General features: G+C 38.5%; 1 protein-coding gene across 1 annotated transcript in view; it reads left to right on the forward strand.

Moving 5' to 3' along the window:
* The window catches only part of LOC101858051 (ATP-binding cassette sub-family A member 3), a gene marked incomplete in the record, with an annotated part of 59,842 nt that extends 51,775 nt beyond the window's left edge, over window positions 1-8,067 (forward strand). The window contains 8 exon segments of the mRNA XM_013086330.2: window positions 1-96; window positions 668-830; window positions 1,290-1,432; window positions 2,707-2,921; window positions 3,598-3,785; window positions 4,336-4,506; window positions 6,459-6,663; window positions 7,524-8,067. The exon segment at window positions 1-96 is cut by the window's left edge and continues 123 nt beyond it. Coding sequence (XP_012941784.1) covers window positions 1-96; window positions 668-830; window positions 1,290-1,432; window positions 2,707-2,921; window positions 3,598-3,785; window positions 4,336-4,506; window positions 6,459-6,663; window positions 7,524-7,778 — 1,436 coding nt within the window.
* Between the last annotated feature and the right edge of the window lie 11,752 nt (window positions 8,068-19,819).

Raw genomic sequence — 19,819 nt, forward strand, 5'->3', positions numbered from 1 at the left:
TCATCAACATCTACACCAACTACCTGAACATCGACTTCTGCGAGCCCAAGATGGCCTTCTGTCCTTTTAAAGAGTTAGCGTCGCCTTGTTGTCCTCGTGAGTTTGTATATTTGTCGAACAGCTGTTCTAATATCCCAGGCCTAGATAGCAACATTTTTCTGGAGAAAGTTATTTTTCTGGTGGCTAGGAAATTTTTTTCGAATTTTTGTTTTTTGGGTCAGCACCTTTTGTGTCCATTTAGAAATACATTCCTGAGTGGATTTTTACTAAAGATTGTTGATAAAAGACACAAAGCATGAAAATTTGCAGTTTCCATGGACACTACACCTTTGGAAGTCACCAAACTTTGATGGCAGTTTTCTCGCTAATTTTACCTCTGACACCAAGTAACCCCTACCTCCTTCAATCTCAAATATCTCAACTTCTTTTCAACATAGATGAGTACATTTTTTGTCAAAATTAAGGACAATGAAAAAGCTTTATAAGATTGAGATGATACCCATAACTCTGTTTGCCCAAAAAATTCACAATAGGGCCTGATTCCACCTCGCTATGGCGCAAATACTATTATATGAAGCATTACATCAGAGAGAATCAACCTGCCTCGATTTATTTCAGAATGGTGTATGTCCAAGTATGAATTCTGTGTGAACTCGATTTATTTCAGAATGGTGTTTGTCCAAGTATGAATTCTGTGTGAACTTTGATGAAAATTATTTGGCCTGGGACCTGCCTGGCATTGGTTCGTACCTCGTCTTCATGGCCATCCAAGGCGTCCTGTACATCCTGTTGGTGCTACTCATCGAGTTCCACGTTTTCCAGAGGATCTGGTGAGTCAGGACGAGTGTGTATGTGTGTGGGGGGGGAGGGGTGTATGTGTTGGTGTGTGGGTGTGTGTGGTTAGAAGTATTTGTTTGTGTGTATGTGTATGTGAGTGAGCTGCAGCAACTTTCCACAATCTATGATTCTCTTTTATAAACTGTTTTGATCAGCCTTTGTGCTTTCTTGCTACAGAGGTTTAGAGATCTTTTTTTTTGGTCAATATGTTTGGAAATAAGTTCACGGCTGTATACTTTTGCCAGGTAAATTGAAGATCTGTGAATCCACATCTTTCTTTTTCTCCTACATCTCTCTCCATCCCTCCTCTTTTTCCTCTTCTTCTCTCTCTAGTCTTTTCTTCCCTACCTCACTCCCCTCCCGTCTCCCACTGCTCACTCCCCCCCCCCCCCACTCCCCCCCACCTCTCTGTAAAAATCACCAACTATATCTACCCCCACACTCATCAAAAGGTACTTGATCCGTGGTGCCCCCAACATGGGAATGGAACCCGCATCCTACGAGCAGTCGGCAGGAGGGCAGGCAGAGGACAGTGACGTGGCTGCAGAGAGGCAGAGAGTTAACTCCAGCCCAGCATCTGTCTTGTCTAACGCAGGTAAAACATTTGTGTATTCAGGTTTATAGTGGGGAGATAGAGAGGATGGGAGAAAGGAAAAAGGGGGGGGGGGAGAGAGGTGTAGTAAGAGAGAAAGGGAGAGGGGTAGATAGAGAGAGTGAGAAAGAAAAAGAGAGAGAGAAAGAGAGGTAAAGAGAGTGAGAAAGCTAAAGAGAGAGAGAGAGAGAGAAAGGTACATGTAGAGAGAAAGGTAGAGAGAGCGAGAAAGCAAAAGAGAGGTAGAGACAGAGAGAAAGAGAGAGAGAGAGAGAGCAGGATAGAGGAAGAGAGAGAGAGTGGTAGAAAGAGAGAGAAAAAGAGAGAAAGAGGAAGGAGGCCCTTGTATGAATCTCCAAGTGGGGTATTCTTAAAAGTAACTTGGATTGTTTGGAGAGTTTTCAAGGCTCTCTGCCTGCTTGACTCAATCCTTATAGAGGTGGGGACATCAATCTTTATAGAGGTGGGGACATTTAACTCTGTTGAAGGCTTATCACTTTCTTAACCTTACAATTTTGTTGAAAGGGAAGTATAAAAAAAAACTGTACAGTTTATAATCAAATATTAATTTAAAGGTTCTTTTCTGCTGGTAAACCTGTTCAAATGGTTTGAAAAGAAGCTTAGCCTAGTCCTATCTGAGATGGGGGCATTAAATTATGTCGAAGACTTATTGCTTTCATAACCTCTCAGTGGAAGTTCTATACAATTAATGATCAAAATGGGGGCTCTCGTGGCTTAGAGGTTAAGGTGTTCGCCTCTCATTCCCAGGTTCGAATCCGGATAGCGACAAAAAGTTTTTATCTCTGAAATTGTCTCCTTTCACCTCCTTTCCTGCTCTGCAGCAATATTCAGTCATCTGCTTTCGTCTCCACTCTCTGCCCCCACCCCCCCCCCACCCAACCTCCTTTTCCCCCTCCTTTGGGCTCCTGACTCTTTCTGCAGCCTTTCTACTGCTACTCTTTTTCCCCTTCTTACTGCTGTCTTTCAGCCACACCCCTGATCTTCTAGTAGGAAAGATCTACACATAGTCTTCTCAGTCAAGGGCAAAAAATCTCGGAGGTCCCATGTGCAAGTTGCGCACGTTAAAGATCCCTTGGTGGTCTAAAATCAATAAAAGAGTTGGCTTTGGCCGTCATCTGGGCAAAATTCAAAATTTTCCTACCAGTTGAAAATGTTAAATGTGTCCGGTGCGCTCATATGACCTTATGCAGTTGCGAGCACCGTAAATCACTTACCAAAAAAAAAAAAAAAAATATCATCAAAATATTTATTTACAGATTCTCTTCTGCTGGTGAACCTGTTCAAACGCTACGGTACATTTGTCGCCGTCGACCACATCTGTGTGGGCGTGCCGGAACAAGAGTGCTTTGGACTGCTCGGGCAGAACGGTGCTGGAAAGACCACTACGTTCAAAATGTTGACGGGGGATGTAATGGTCACAGGTGGCAACGCTTACCTCAAGGGCCATGATGTTCGCAGTGAGATAAAAAAAGTGAGTAGTGTTGATCAAAGTTAGAACTAATTGTTTATAATTGTGATAGTTATATCAGATTATCCTTATCTCTTCTTTTAGAAATTTTGATAGGTATCAGAGTTTTCCTTTCTTTTCCTGCTGATTTCATTTACGGGGCTTCAGTAGCTGACTGATTGTGGTGAGCTATGGATTACAATAATGTCAACCATATGTTGGTGACTCAGCATTTTGGTAGATGGTCTTTAGGGGAATGTCCCTGAGCAAGACATGATATCCATTGTAAAAAAAAAAAAACAGAAAAAAAAACAACAGGGCACTGCTCAGTAGCGACTGGCGATGGTGTTTTGTGTATTGGTGTGATATTTTGGAATATGTAACATTGATGAATCACAATATTGGCCTATGCTTTGTGGTTGTAATTGGAAAACAATTTTTGCAAGGGGAATCAATAGAAGTAGAGGGGTTGGTTTTATTTTTAGTTCTTTTTTATTTTAACTTTTTTTCATGAAGTACAGCTTGTTATATTTTTATCCCCCTTGGTGTGCCCTCATCTAAAAAAAATTTTAAGGGGGGTGTCCTAGTTTGCAATTGTTCTTGTGTTTGTATTTTATACAAAGATATTTCCAGAAATAGAGTATTTATGTAAATTTTGTTGATGGATGTGTAAAACATTTCCAATCTTTATCGTCTTCAGGTGCAAGCCAACATGGGTTACTGCCCCCAGTTCGACGCCTTGATTGACCAGATGACCGGGAGGGAGACGCTCACGATGTACGCCCGCCTCAGGGGAGTGCCGGAGAAAAATATCAAGATGGTGGTCAACTTCCTGTTGGACATCCTGATGCTGCGACCACATGCGGACAAACTGGCCGGTCAATACAGGTACAGTACATGATGGAGATATTGTAATGAGATTGTCATGGAACAGAGCAGTAGCCTTCTCTATTCCCCCAGCCTTACCTCCCCCCCCCCAAATGCCTCTGTGGGTGGTTGGAGGGTGCTCTGGTGGAGTTTGCTTCTTCTTTCCTATCAAACATCTATCGTCCTTATCTCTCCTCCTTCGTTTTTGTATTTGTCACTCTCTTGTAACACCTCTAATCTTTGGCACTTATATTATGACCTTATTGTGTCGCAAGTGCTGTAAAACTCTAACGAAAACTAAAAAACCGCTGCCTCTCCCCATTTTCTCACCATCTTCTCTGTGAGTTGAGGGAGGAGCAGACCTATTGCCCCCTGATTACAAGCAGGAGACACAACCTATCTTATTGAATAACACATATGATGGACATCTATACTTTGGATGTAAATGAAAGATTAAATAAATAAATGAATAAATAAATTGATAAATAGATAAATAAATACATGAATAGATAAATAAGTAAAGCATAATATACAACTTTCCTTTCACCCGCACATCTCTGGGTTTTTTCAGCGGAGGCAACAAGAGAAAGCTGAGCACAGCCATGGCCCTGGTTGGTGACCCGCCCTTCATCATGCTGGACGAACCGAGCTCAGGCATGGACCCCAAGGCCCGTCGCCAGTTGTGGAACGTTTTGTCGCAAGTCAGAGCCTCGGGGCGTACCTTGGTGCTCACGTCTCACAGGTGAGTGGTCGTGGTTTTGTTTGAGTTTATCAAGGCATCGGTGGCCTAGTGGTTAGGCTCTCGGACTCGCAACCGTAAGGTCGTGGGTTCAAATTCCGTCAGGGGCCCCAACGTTGTGTCCTTGGGAAAGGCACTTTGCACAAATTTTCCTCACTTCATCCAGGTGGAAATGGGTATCCGGCTATAGACAGTGAGCGATCTTGTCAGTTTGATAGTGTTTGAGCACGTGAAATCCGCTGCTTGCACTGTACGCTTCCGCGGAAGCCGAGAATGTTTCTGAGTGTTCTCAGCGAGGGTCTGCTGGGGTAATAATAGTTGTAAAGCGAATAGAGCATGCTCTTGAGCTTGGATATGCGCCATATAAATGCAATTATTATTATTATTATTAAGGCATTTTGAAGAGATAATGGCCATTTTTTTCGCCCCATCCTGCCCTCCTAGCAGTAATGGGTACCTGACTTCGAGTTGGGGAAGTAAAGACGGCCTGGAAAGGAACTGGCCACCCTACCACAATGTGCCGAAGGCCCAGGAAGTTGTCTCACTAACAAGGCAATCCCCAATGTCCGGATCGGATGCGGGAACAACTTTACTTTTTTTAACGGCCATTCAGTGCTGAGAAAAAGAAAGATAACCGACATAGACAACAGTGGGAAAAAAAAGAAGTTGGACCTACCAGTGGCACCCTCCAACCACCCATCATGGAACTGATTTATATTATGTTGTTTGTTTTTTTGTTTGTTTTTCCTTCAACAGTCGACAGATTGTAAATCAAAGGATTCACTTTTTCTACATTTTCCACTTTTTTCTCTTTGTTTCAAAGCCCTGCATTTATTTTTCATTCTGATGGTCTTTTTTTATCTACAAAAAAAGCAATTTTTGAAAAATGTTAGTTTCGACAGATTTCTGCAAATTTGTATTTGGGTTTTTCCTCATTCTTAAACTTATTGTTATTTCTTTTATTGATGTCCCTGGTCCAAACCAGAGGTTTCTGTTAGCTCAGTTTGTTTGTTTGTTTTTTTAGGATGTGGTGCAGATGGTCATGGTTTGAATCCAAAGGGGGGCGGGGTTTTTTTATCTTGAGTCGTTTGGAGAATTTTGAAGAAAATGTTCAAGGCTGTCCGCCAACTTGGTATTGAGCAGTTGGGAATGGATGTTATAATTCTGCCTCTTATAGCTAGTGTACTCTGATTCATCGGATTGGGTAAGGACCAGCCAGATTTTCCTTCATTGTATGCGAAAGCTACCATTTTATTAACACAGTAGGACTGAATTCAGGGAAAATTTGACTGTGACCTTCAAAATCAAACACACTTGCAACCCAATTAGGTCATATAAGTGCCAAAGACTAAAGGTGTTGCTAGAGAGTATCATGCAGAGAGAGAAAGGAGGAGAGATAATAACAATAAATTTTTCATAGGAAAGAAGAAGCAAACAACACCAAAGTGCACACTAACCCCAACCACAAATACAAACAAACCCATACAGCTTATAATAATAATAATAATAATGTTGACTATAACAGTACTATCAATAATGATTATAATATAAAAATAATAATGATGATGATTTTAATAATGATAATAATTGCATTTATATATCACTCTATTCCATAGAGGTATAAGCTCAGAACGTTTTACATCGATGACATGATTACTGGGAGTAAAACCTCACATACACCAGAAAAAACATTTCATATATACAAGAAAACCAGTTCAACCACATCAGGAAGAACTTTCTCAACCATACATTAATTATACACACATAAGGACAGAATCAACCACATCAGGAAGAACTTTCTCAAGCATACATTAATTATACACACATAAGGACAGAAGGGAAAACTAAACTCATCAGCACCTACTAACTCACTCCAACTAAGACTTACAAATTTTACTATAACAAACAAACTAATAAAAATCTACAATTTTTTTGTTCATTTTGCACCAAACCAGTATGGAAGAATGCGACGCTCTGTGCACGAGAATTGCCATCATGGTCAACGGGAAGTTCATGTGTCTGGGCAGTCCTCAACACCTGAAGAACAAGTTTGGTCAAGGCTACACCCTCATTGTCCAGCTGGGCGTCCTGGACAACGGCTATCCGGCCCCGAACCAACCGGTCATTGAGTTCATCCTGCAGAACTTCCCTGGAGCAAAGGTGAGCGGGGTGACATCAGTAGTCCTTGTGATTGTGAGATAATTGTATCTTAGGCGGGCTGACAAAATGAGTTACCACTGGGATTTTAGCCTTATGGAAATCATCGTCATCATCCGGTGCCTTTCCGACTGACGTGGGCGATCATGGACCCCCACTTCACTCTGTCTTGTGTTGCAGCAATGGTGTCTGTTGTTCTTGCTGCTCCTAGCCATGGTGTAATCTTGTCCAGTATCTTTATCCTCTGTCTGCCTCTGCCTCTCTTTTCATCAAACTTTCCTGTTGTTACAATATTCTCCAATGCTTATATGGAAATAGATTCACCAAATGTATACAATATACATGTATTAATATGACGTGATAAAAGACTTGAAGAAAGTGGCTCAAATAAAAGTCTATAAATTTGACCACTGTGACGGTTTTTGGCCAATATCTACATTCACAGATTGTGAGAAGTAACTCATTTTGTCAGCACATTTCATATATTACAAAGTATACTCTTCAAGAAAAGAAACGCATAATCTAGACTCATATATCAGGGGTCTCATATATTATAACAGGTGTCATGAATGGCAAGATTTGTTGTTTTTTTTATTCAGCAGTACTTGTGAGTTGTTTTCTTGACCTGTGTTTGTCAACGTGGCAAAGTGATGCAGTTCTTTTTTGTGAAAAGTATAATTTGATATGTGATTTTTTTTTATTATGCTATAATTTAAAGCTCAAGTAGTCTGTCCTCTGTGATGCTGTATATCCCACTTACCTCTGATCGGCTCTGACAGACTGGGTTGAAGTAGGCTAAATTATCTAACTTTTATCAAAACATTTACGGTCATATGACAGCCACTCTTCCTTATGCTCCCCAGGTTTTTGACGATCATCAAGGCTACGTTCACTTCCAAGTTCCTGACGCAAACATCCACTTGGCAGATGTGTTTGAGCTCATGGAGACAACAAAACAGAATCTGAACGTCGAAGACTACTCTGTCCATCAGACAACCTTGGAGCAGGTGTTCTTGACCTTCACTCGATCTCAAGTTGTCCCTAAGGAAGAGAAGAGCTACAGCATGGCCACACAAGTTTGCTGCTTCTGCTGTCTGGCCTGTGGGTGCTACAAGTAAATGAGATGTGTGCTCGGGGAAAAAGTCACGTCTCTGTTTGACTTTCAAAGTGGAGAAAAATAGAGGTGGTCATTTCTGGATTCAAGATTTCTTGTGGCACAGGGACAAAAATGTGAGGATGGAAATTATATAGTGTTCAGCGCCATGCATCCAAACTGTGGATGTTGTCTGCAAAAGTTCTCATCCAATAAAGAATCTTTAGAAGATGGTAGAGGAAGGAAAAAGAAGGGAGAGAAAATGAAAGAAGAAGAAGAAGGAGAAGAAGAAGAAGAAGAAGAAGAAGAAGAAGAAGAAGAAGAAGAAGAAGAAGAAGAAGAAGAAGAAGAAGAAGAAGAAGAAGAAGAAGGCAGAAGAAGGGAAAGGAGGGAGAAGGAAGAATGAAAAGAAGGAGGGAGATGAAAGAAGAAAAAGAAGAGTTAAAAGTAAAGAGTTAAGAACAAAGGGAGTGGTTTTCCCCCCCCCCCCCCCCCCCCCCGGCCATCCCCAAATTATTATACATATATATATCACTGGTTTGTTTTAAACATATTTTTATTGAGAAGTTTTGAGATAGGACACGGACAGACTTTGCCCTGGGTTGATTTTTTACCATTAGAAGCAAAATCGGGGAAAAACATAATAAGTGAGATGCAGGGTGCAAGTCAATCTTTTTTTTTCTCTTTTTGCATCTGTGGAGATTTGCATTTATGAGATAAGATAATTTATTTTCCTGTCTTCATTGTGTCGGTATGCATGTATTTATTTTTTCTCTAAGGACATTTTCCCTTGAGATTCTGTCAGCTAAATTATTTTGTTCCTTTATTTTTAGAGTATATGATAGTGTGTTGTGTTCTTTTATACATTGGTTTTTGCCGTGTGGCTGTAGGCAAACTTCAATGCTGTATTTTCAATTGTGCTAAGTTTTCTGTTGAATTTTTTAATGACCAATTTTTATCCAGTTTGCTGCGGTGGGTAGGTGAAGGGTGCTGTTGGTTGGACCTACTACTTCTCATCTTTCCTTTGTTGTTTTTGTCTTGCTTTTTTCCCAGTTCTAAGTGACAAATCATGACTGATACCATCCTTGTTTCTATTATCATGTTTCAAAAAACTTTTCCATCAGACTTTTTTTTACCTCGCTGTTGCAGCAAAAATGTTTTTTGATACGGTATATTTATATCATGACATCAACTTTCTTCATTCAGCGTCTATGTGATAAGCAGCGAGTGTGTAGTGATGCACTGTGTCTTGGTCGAGGGTAGCTATCAGGCGGTTGGAGGGGGCCATACATTGATCCTATTTCTTTTCTTTCCCGCTATTGTCTCAGACTTTCTTTCTTGCATTTTTCTGTATTGTGTCTGTGCGTCTGGTTTTACTCAGACACACGAATAGGTATCTCTACTGATTTTCTCTCCTCTAACATTTCAATGCCTTTATATGTGGATGGTTGGCAGGTGCTCTAGTGTGGTCAGCTCCTTCTTTCTTATCAAGCATCTATCATCCTTATTTTTGCTTCTTCTTTTCTTTGTATGTCATGACTTCTCAATTCTTTGATACTTATGTGACCTATTTGTGTTGCAAGTGACGTAAAACTTTTTAAAACTGAAAAAACTAAAATGCCTTTATGACGTCTCTTGTGATGCCAACAAACACCTCTGTGGCCTGAGCTCTGAGTCTACAAAAAGTCTGTCATTCCTCGAGGCCTTCGCGTATTCCTACATGATTTATTTCTGTTCTCTCAGGGATTACTTACATAGGTTAGCCGTTAACTCACCTGGTATCATGCTGGGCTATGGTGCAGATGACCTTGGTTCGAATCCTTAATTTTTAGCATTTTTTAACCTTGGTTGTCAAGGGAGTTGACTCTCCGCCCCCTTGGCATAGTCCTGTCCATAGACTTGAATTATAAAATATAGAGCCTATCTTAGACCGTGCATAGTTATAGCTGCCGCTCCTTGCTCTCTATAAAAACTTTGTTGAATTGGTGTGCACCATGGATGTGCAAATGAAGAGCAAAACTTTATTGCGTTGGTGTGCACTATGAGTGTGCAAATGAAGAGCAAAACACCAGTCTTACTATAGTCAATGATAGTACATAACAAGATGGGCCACTTCTCTCTTTGAGCCAATTAAAAAAGTGTCCTAAAAATTTGGTGGCGCCCTCTTCACAAAAGCGCACTCTTTGCGAACAGAGTTACCCTACTTGAGTTTTAAAAAATCAAAGTGAAACTAGCAAGTTTTGGGATAAATTTCGGAAGAATGCTTTTTTAAAATGGTTACGCTGACAAAAAACCTCTTCCGGAGGAAAGGGTGATGGTTTTCTTCGTTTAATTTGACTTTAGAATGAAAGGCGAAAGGTCATTAAAATTTTTCAAAAACTAAAACTCCGCACTGAACGTACCCGAACTGCTGATGAACAGCAGTCGATCTGCGCACGCAAGGAGGTGCTATTCCTATTCTTCTTCTGGAAAAACGAAAGAGAGCTTCAAAACAGTCTGCAGCGCCATCTGAAGCAAAGAGCATACTTTCTGCGGACACTTTTTTGGCTGAGTGGCCCATCTTGTTATTCACTATCTTTGCTATAGTCGAATGCGTGCCCAACTTTTCCCTTCTTGCCTTTCATTTAGTTCCAAATAGAGTCAAATGGTGTGCCCTATGGTGAACCGAATTTATGCCAGAGAGCACTATCTTGGATAATTTTATACCAAAGGTCTACACACCCATCAGAGATGGATGTTATTGTTAAATTCGGATGTCCTGCCTTCTGACAGACTCACAATATTGGAAGGAGAGTTAATTAACCTTTACATGGTCTGAGTAAGCTGCAAAGTCATATGCGATGCATCGTGGTGAAATTAGGCACTCGTCAAAATATTGAAATCGAAGCAATTGGCATTTTTCAACCAGTTTGGAGGCACGAAAAGTGTAAATTTACAATGTTCAAGGACTCTTGAGCAATGGAAGTCACTAAACTTTAGCGGTCATTTTCTTGCTATGTTTACTTCTGAAATCAGGCGACCCCACCTCCTTCAATCGCAAATATCTCGACTTCTATTCAAGATAAATGGATATTTTTTTCATTAAATGCAAGGCAAATGAACAATCTTTAAGATGATACCAATAACTCCATATACTCAAATATGAACGAGTTCCTGAACCCACCAAGTTGTGACACATATAGTGTATTGTTGTAGTAGATAAAGTCACACAAGACATAATCTAAGTTAGGCCATACTTTCAGAACCTCATTCCTGAAATGTATGAGTGTTCTGAGAAACATCACTTCAGTGTTCAAATAATGCATAGAGAAGTTGTGTAGCTTCATCATAAGTTATCATCAAGTGACAAATAACAGATTTTAGAGAATATTAATGTTTTTATTAAAGAAAGAGGGAAATGAATCTTAAATTTTCATCTTGCAAGTTTATTCAGGATGGATTACAGGTACAGGATTATGAAAACAAGCTGATACTTTGGACAGAATAGCCAGAAAAATCATAATTTTGTTAGAATAGATTTGTCTGAATGCTAACTGTTCTCCCTTCTTTCACTTTGATGTATAGTTTTAAGGAAGGAATTTTCTGTGCTAAATAACACATGCTGTTGTCTCTCTCAAATACATTCCAATGATCACCTGATATTATACCCATGGTACATCTTTTTCTAAACTTGCATTGGTCCATGTTTGCAGAATTCATTTTTGTAAGTCAACAAAAGGCTGCTTTTTTGTTTTTGTGTACTGTACATTTCTTTGTACTGATTCATAGTTAGCAGTTGTTGGCTGACATGCCATTTTACTAAACATCCTTTTTCTTGAATTTTTGTTAATACTCTCATTTTTGGTTGTATTTTTGTTCTTGATCTTTTTGTAGTTGGCTTGTAACTGGTGTGTTTCCAGTGGGGGTTTTTTGGTGTGTGTGTGTGTGTGTGTGTGTGTGTGTGTGTGTGTGTGTGTGTGTGTGTGTGTGTGTGTGTGTGTGTGTGTGTGCGTGTGTGTGTGTGTGTGTGTGTGTGTGTGTGTGTGTGTGTGTGTGTGTGTGTGTGTGTGTGTGTGTGTGTGTGTGTTTGCAAGAAGTAGGCTACTTACCCTCTGTACACTTTTTCATAATGTTTTAATCTATCTTGCATAATTTATATAATTATGTTCTTGTTAAATGTTATACATATCATGTATAAGTTGTGAGGTCTGGATTTTTCCGTGTGTGTTGACAGGTTGAGGTTTTGTACTGACCTCTAAAAAGTGTGCTTTGTAAAGGAAAATGACGTTGCTCTTTTGACTTGACCGATAAACTTTCAATGCGATGCGATGAACAAATCTGAGTGTTGAATCCAGACTCTATGTTTTCCCCTCATGTCTTTCATGTAAAATGTACGTGGCTCTTGTCTAAATATTTCTTCTGACAATTCTCTCGGGCTTGACAATTTAACAGAGCAGTATTTGATTTATTCCTTATAGCACGTACTGGGCTATTTTTAGCCCTCGTTTAACCCTCTGGCCGAGGCAATACAGGAGTAGTTGACTCTTCGGGCTCTGCCAATACTAGGTCGAACTGTGCGTGTAAGTTTTTCCAAACATTAAAAAATTCCTGTAGTCTACTGCTTTTGTTTGAAGCTTCAGAAAATTTGTAGAATATTTTTCAGAGGCAAATGGATGGATTAATACCGTAAAAATATCAGATTTAGTTTTAGGTGACTGATACCCTGTGAGGGAAATATACTGAAATTGGCCTTGGTGGATGAGGATCCTGAGGGAAAAATAAGTAACTGGGACTGTAAGGCTTAAGTGTTAAAGTTAAAGTTAAACCCTTTGAGTAGTTTGGGATCCTGCATGGAGCCTACAGATCCCATGCAACTGAGCTCCTTAACTGTATGAGCATTCTGAGAGAAATTTACTGCTAGATTTTTACCACTTAATGCTGATTCATTTAGTGCAGAGAGGGTTAAGATGAAATAAGCTCAGCTATATAATTTTTTAGCCCACATGATGAAACAGAAAAAAAAATGTCTTTGTTTTGTTAATGATTTTTCTTCAAATCATTCATTCTTATCGGATAAAGTTTTGTTTCAAATTGTTTACCAGAAAAAAGTCGAATGAAATTAAATCACTCTTGCATCTAACAAATGTACTTGTGTTACACACTCTACTTGAAGTCTAGATAAAGCACAGCTCTAAGTTAACTCTTTCTGTACCATGTACTTCTCTATTGCTGCCTTTCTTTACACCTTATAACTATATACGCTGATAATTCTTGGCACAAAAAGAGTTAAGTAATGCTACTGCTACAAAAGGGAGCTGTGTCTTATTTCCTACATAAGCATTCTCAGATACAATCTGGACTTTAAGTTGTGTCACAGATACACTCAATGTTTCATTACACTGTTTAAAAAAATCTCAATGCTCTACCATTTTTCTTATGAGCCTCGTAAGTTTATTTCTAAGTGAATTCCTAACTGTTGAGTTATTGTACAAATGTTGCTTGTGAATGAGAGGCTGAATACTTATTCTTTCCTATTTGGGATTTGAACTCATATTTTTTTGCATGGCACAAGAAGAGTCGGATAATTAGTACTCTGCAGAGACTGGTTTCATGAGGCCTTCTAAGGGAAAAAAAGTAATGGGTATATGGACTTGTAGATATCTTATCTTTTCTTCTATTTTTTTCTGACTTTTACACTTTTAATCACACATCTACTTTGTTTTTTGGGGGTAAATGGGATTTGTAACTTTAGTGCAATATTTTTCTACAGCAATGAATGCTTGATGATTTTCCTGGAGTTGTGCTGCTCCAAAGTGTTTCTCCTCTTGTCACATTCTGTATCATGTTATAATTATTGGGTGTTGAAATAGTGAAGCATATTTTTTTAGGGGAAAATGTGAAAGAGGGTTTAAGAGTCATCTGAATTTACATTGACTAGATCTATTACTATAACCAGTGGAAATGTAAAAGTAATACTGGTATGGTACAAATTTTATTGTTGTTCCTAGAAACACTATTTTTATTTAACAGAGTTGATTAATGGGGATATATAACTGTATTGGCACTTCCCTTATGCTTTTTCTTAAAGCCTTAGGGCCAGATCATTAGAAGAGGGGTTGTTAATCTTTTGCACCCGCATGGTCACAATTTATATCATCGTAAGTGTTGGGGCCGTTTAGACCCTGCATGTGTGGTCAGCCTAGGCTGTGCAGTATGAAAAGCGTCCCGGCAGAAAGACGGGAGAGACACTTCCTGCACACTAGACAAAGAGCCCATGCACCACAGAAGTGGGTCACAAAAAGGAAAATAAATCCATGTTATGTGTACAGCTATGCTTATTCTTGAAAGCCTTGAGATTTCAAGATGCATGTTTATTTGATATGTACTTTTCTGAAGCTGTGGGATAACCCTTTCTCCTGTTACATAGTATGTGTATTCTGTACCCTTCTGTTCTATGGCCATTTCCTGCTCTGTATACCTGTTATTTTTGTGCAGTCAGTTGGCAAGGCTTATATATCCTTTTGCGGTTGATCTATAGGTTACTCGGAATTGAATATTTCTGCTACAGTCTAGTATGTAGGCTATAGTGAAATCTGTGAGGTGCGAAAATCTTTTTGTTATGTACTAATTTTGCTATGTAGGCCTACATGTTTTAAAAACAAAGAATACATATGTGAGGCGTGCTCACAAAATGAGTTACTTCTCGCAATCCACAAATGCAGATATTGGCCAAAAATATAGACACAAAGGTCATATTTGCAGACTTTCTATTGATTCCATATTCTTTAATGCCTTTTATTATTCCATACTTATAAATGTGATTTTTTAAAATTCACCTATAAGCGTGGTGAATGTATTTCCATAGGGTTCGAATCCGAGAAGTATCTCATTTTGTCAGCACGCTTCACATATATAAATGAAGGAAAAAAATCAGGACCTGGAAATCTGTCCATTATGTGAGTATTTCGCAATGTGTGTGCTAGACTATACTTTTTTAATACAAATACAGCATTAGCACTGTTTGCACCTTTCTTCTTGCAGAATCGTATTAAAGAACATGATTATCTGTTTTTCTAGAAGGCATCTATCTTGAAGCCTTTCTCAAGAAAGCATATTTTTTCCACAGTTGCACGATGGGGCATGTTTACATAGACCCTCTATGATCTTCAAAGCCCCCTTTACCACAAATAGGCCTAGGCTGTTTCTTGAGCCCTTGGAAGTGGGCCATAAATTTTCAGCCTATAAAAATTCGGAGCCTTTTTTAGCAGGGTCTTCTTTAGTTCCTGAAAAAAAATACTTCTACAATCCCTAAAATAAGTTGAATAGCAGGATTACATGAAAAGCAATTAGGTCCTCTATGTAGCAAATTATTTTGTTATTTTCTTATCTTTGTTATGGGTGAGGATATGTCATAGTAGCAAACAGCTTAAAATATTCCCGTGTGCGAGTGTATGCAATTAAAGAAATTGGATTTTATTACAGTACATGTTACCAGCATCATTCCTCATGTACCAAAGCCATTTTCAGAAGTTTTGACAAAAATTAAAGAAAAAAGGTACCTTAATCATTGTTGCAGCTCTGATTTTTCAAGGACAGACAGAAATAATGAAGCAAAATAAAGCTATATTATACGATTCCCCTTTTATATCTTTTTTTAAAATTAACTGCCTTATAATTATAAGCCCTGAAATTGATTTTTGGACATTCTTGAAATGGTGCTGATGATATAAATTTACATTTTCAATACATTCCAAAATGGACTCACTTAATGAATAAGTGATGTTCAACTTCTTTTATGAGGCTTTGGATTTTTTGTTCCTTCTGAGCGTCTGATGCATGCCACAGTATGTTGAGGGTGTGACTGAGGTTTGAAACATACGAGAGCCAGTAAGGATGTGTTACTTTAAGGGTGCGCCAAAATTGAATTTCTCAGAACTTTTTCCATGTATTAAACACATGTAGTGTCATTCCTTGTACATTTTTTTGCTATCTCTTTTTAGTTTGCTGTTTTAAAAAATATTTTGATGTGATAGATGCCTCTACAATGTACAATTTATATCAGGAGACGGTTTTGTTTTTAATGTAATAGGTACCTCTACAAAGTAAAATTTCTATGGAAAGACAGTTTGGTTTTTGTATTTGTTCCTTAATGACTCTACAATCCATGTCTAGGAGACAATTGCAATTGAACGGATAATTTTGGTATTGTTGAATGTGATATTAAATTGATGTATGAATAAAACAAATAAAAAATATGTCTCTCTTGACCAATTTGCTATGGATGTTTCCTTTTTTTCCCTCAATCGGTCTTCATTTTAGCTAAAAATTCAATTACGGGTAGTTGGCGGGTGCTGTGATGTGGTTTGCTCCATCTTTCCTATCAAACATCTATCATTCGTATCTCTCCTCCTTTTTTTGTGTTTGTCGCTCTCTTATAATACCTCTAATCTTCGGCCCTTATGTGACCGTAGTGTTATGGCAAGTGCTGCAAAACTCTTACTAAAACTAACTTAAAATTCTATAATTATGGCTTCACATGTGGGAATTGAACTCGTGTCTACTGCGTAAAAAATGAACTGGAGAGCTATGTGACTAACACACCAGGCATTGAAGAGAAGAGAACAGGAGATTGAGAAAAATTAAGTCCAGCCCATTATTATTGGGGGGGGGGGGGCTCTCGTGGCCTCCCACACTGCATGACTTCCTCGGCTGACTGTGCGGCTCTGAGTCGGCAAGGCGGACAAGCGGATTCCACCAATGTCCAACTGACGTAGGGCTGACTTTAAATAACTATTCTGTGGTGGCCTACCTATTGCTGATATCCGTTTTTAGAAATTGTCCAAAAAGCAAGCCGCCAAAACGGCTTTCACACATCAAAATGAAGTCCCCCCTCTCTCTCTCTCTCTCTCTCTCTCTCTCTCTCTCTCTCTCTCAGTATTTTCTAGCTCATCCCCATTATTCCACAGTATCTTCTAGCTAAACCCTGATGTCTCATCCCCAGTATTTTCTAGCTCACTCCAAAAATTTTCTTGTAAATCCCAAGTATTTTCTAGTTCATCATTAATATTTTCTAGCTAACCCCCGGTATTTCTCAGTATTTTCTAGATCCTCCCCAGTATTTTCTAGCTCATCCCCCGTACTTTCTAGCTCATCCTTTATATTTTCTAGCTCATCCCTTCTATTTTATAGATAATTCCCTATTTTTTCTAGCTGATCCCCAAAATTTGCTAGCATTTTCTAGCATATCCCCAATATCTTCTGCTTATCCCAATTATTTCCCAGAATTTTCTAGCTCATCCCAAATATTTTTTAGCTCATCCCCAGTATTTTATAGCTCAACCTTTAAATTTTCTAGCTCATCCCTACTATTTTCTAGCTCAACCCATATATTTTCTCTCTGGTAACTAATTTTCACCTCATCCCAAAATTAATATTTTCCAGCTCATTCCTAACATTTCCCTGTTCATTCCCAACATTTTCTAGCTCATCCACAATATTTTCTAGCACATCTCTAATATTTTCTGGCTCGTTCCCAGTATTTTCTAGCCAATCCTCAGTATTTGTAGTTCCATCCCCAGTATTTTCTAGCTCATCCCCAGTATTCCTCCGTAAATAGCTGACCCACAAAATTTGCCAGTATTTTCTAATCCATTCCCAATTTTTTCTGGCTTAGCCCAAATATTCCCCAGTATTTTCTATCTCATCTCAAACATTTTCCATCTCAACCCTAATATTTTCTAGCTCATCCCCAGTATTTTGTAGCTCAACCCTGATATTTTCTAGATCATCCCCAGCATTGTCTAGATCATCCCCACTATTTTCTAGTTTATACCAAGTATGTTCTAGCTCATCCCAGATATTTTCTAGCTGAACCTAAAATTTTCTAGCTCATCCCCACTATTTTCTTGCTCAACCACAGTATTTTCTAGCTCACCACTAATATTTTTCACTTCATCCCAAATATTTTCTAGCTCATCCCTAATATTTCGTAGTTCATTCCCAATATATTTTATCACATCCTCAATACTCCCCAGACTTTTCTATCTCATCCCCAATATTTTTTAAATCTCATCTGCAATATTTTCTATCTCGTCACCAGTATTTTCTAGCTCATCCCTAATATTTTCTAGCTCGTCTCCAATACTTTTTTAGATCATCTTCAATATTTTCTAGCTCATCCCCAGTATTTTCTAGCAGAACCTTAATATTTTCTAGATCATCAGCATTTTTTTCTATCTCATCCCCAGCAATTTCCAAATCATCTCCACTATTTTCTTGTTCATCCCCAGTACTTTCTAGCTCATCCCCAGTACTTTATAACTCAACCTTAATATTAATCTAGCTCATCCCCAATATTTTCTATCTCATCCCCACTATTTTAGAAAATTCTAATGGCCCCCATTTCTATCTCGTCTGTAACATTTTCTAGCTCATCCCCCAATATTGTTCATCTCATTTCAAATATTTTCTACACCATCCCTAATATTTTGTCGTTCATTCCCAACATTTACTAGTTCTACCTTATCCCCACTATTTTCTAGCTGATCCATAATATTCCCAATAATTTCTAGCTCATCCCCAATACTTCAGAGACTTTTCTATCTCATCAACAATATTTTGTTAAAAATCTCATCCACAATATTTTCTATCTCATCACCAGTATTTTCTAGCTCATCCCTAATATTGTCTAGCTCGTCTCCAATATTTTCTAGATCATCCCCGGTGTTTTCTAGCTCCAGCTTAATATTTTCTAGATCATCCCCTTTTTTTCTTTCAATCCCCAGCAATTTCTAGATCCTCCCCACTATTTTCTAGTTCATCCCCAGTATTTTATAGCCCATCCCCAGTATTTTATAGCTCAACCTTAATATTAATCTAGCTCCTCCCAGCTTTTTTCTAGCTCAACCACTGTATTTTTTACCTCATCACAAATATTTTTTAGCTCATCCCCACTATTTTAGAAAATTTAAATGGTCCACAGACTTTTTTTCATCTCGTTTCTAACATTTTTTAGCTCATCCCAATATTTTTCATTTCATCCCGAATAATTTCTAGCTCATCCCTAATATTTTCTAGTCAATTCCCAACATTGTCTAGTTAATCTACAATATATTCTACCTCTTCCCCACTTTTTTAAACTAATCCCTAATATTTTCAAGCTCATCCCCAGTAAGTTCTAGCTCACCCCAAGTATTTTTTTTGTAGATCCCTAATATTCCCAACTATTTTCTAGCTCATTCCTATTACTTCCTTGCTCATCCCTCACATTTCTAGCTAATCCCCATTATTTGTTAGCTCATCCCCAGTATTCCCCAGTATTTTGTAGCTCATCCCCAATATCTTTTTAGTACATCCCTAATATTCCCCACTATTTTCTAGCTCATATCTATTATTTTCTTGCTCATCCTTCACATTTTCTAGCAAATCTCCATGAATTTTTAGCTCAGCTTTCCAGAGTAATTTTTAGCTCTTCCCCAGTGTTCCCCAGTATTTTGTAGCTAAGCAGGAACATTCCTCGGTGTTTTCTAGCTCATCCCCAATATTTTCTAGCTCCATCCCCAGTGTCCCCCAGTATTTTCTACCTAATCCCCAATGTTCCCGAGTATTTTCTAGCTCATTCCCATTATTTTCAAGCTCATCCGCAGTATTTTTTAACTCATCCGTAATATTTTCTAGCTCATCCATAATATTTATCTAGCTCATTCTCAGTATTTTCTAGCTCATTCATAATATTTTCTAGAACATCCCCAGTATTTTCTAGCTCATCTCCAGTATTTTCTACCTCATCTCTAATCATTTCTAGCTCATTCGTAATATTTCCAAGACACGTGTATCTCATCCACAACATTTTATGTCTTATTCCCAATATTTTTAAATCCTTAATATCTTCTAGTTTATCCCCAATATTTTTATCACATCCCCAATACTTTGTAGCCCCTCCCAAATTTTTCTATCTCATCCCCAATATTCCCCAATATTTTCTAACTCATCCTCAGTATTTTGTAGCTCATCCCTAATATTTTTACCTCATCCCCAGTATTTTCTGGCTCATCCCTAATATTTTCTAGCTCATCTCCAGTATTTTTT

This window comes from Aplysia californica, unplaced genomic scaffold (assembly GCF_000002075.1).
Source record: "Aplysia californica isolate F4 #8 unplaced genomic scaffold, AplCal3.0 scaffold00456, whole genome shotgun sequence".
Lineage (NCBI taxonomy): Eukaryota > Metazoa > Mollusca > Gastropoda > Aplysiida > Aplysiidae > Aplysia > Aplysia californica.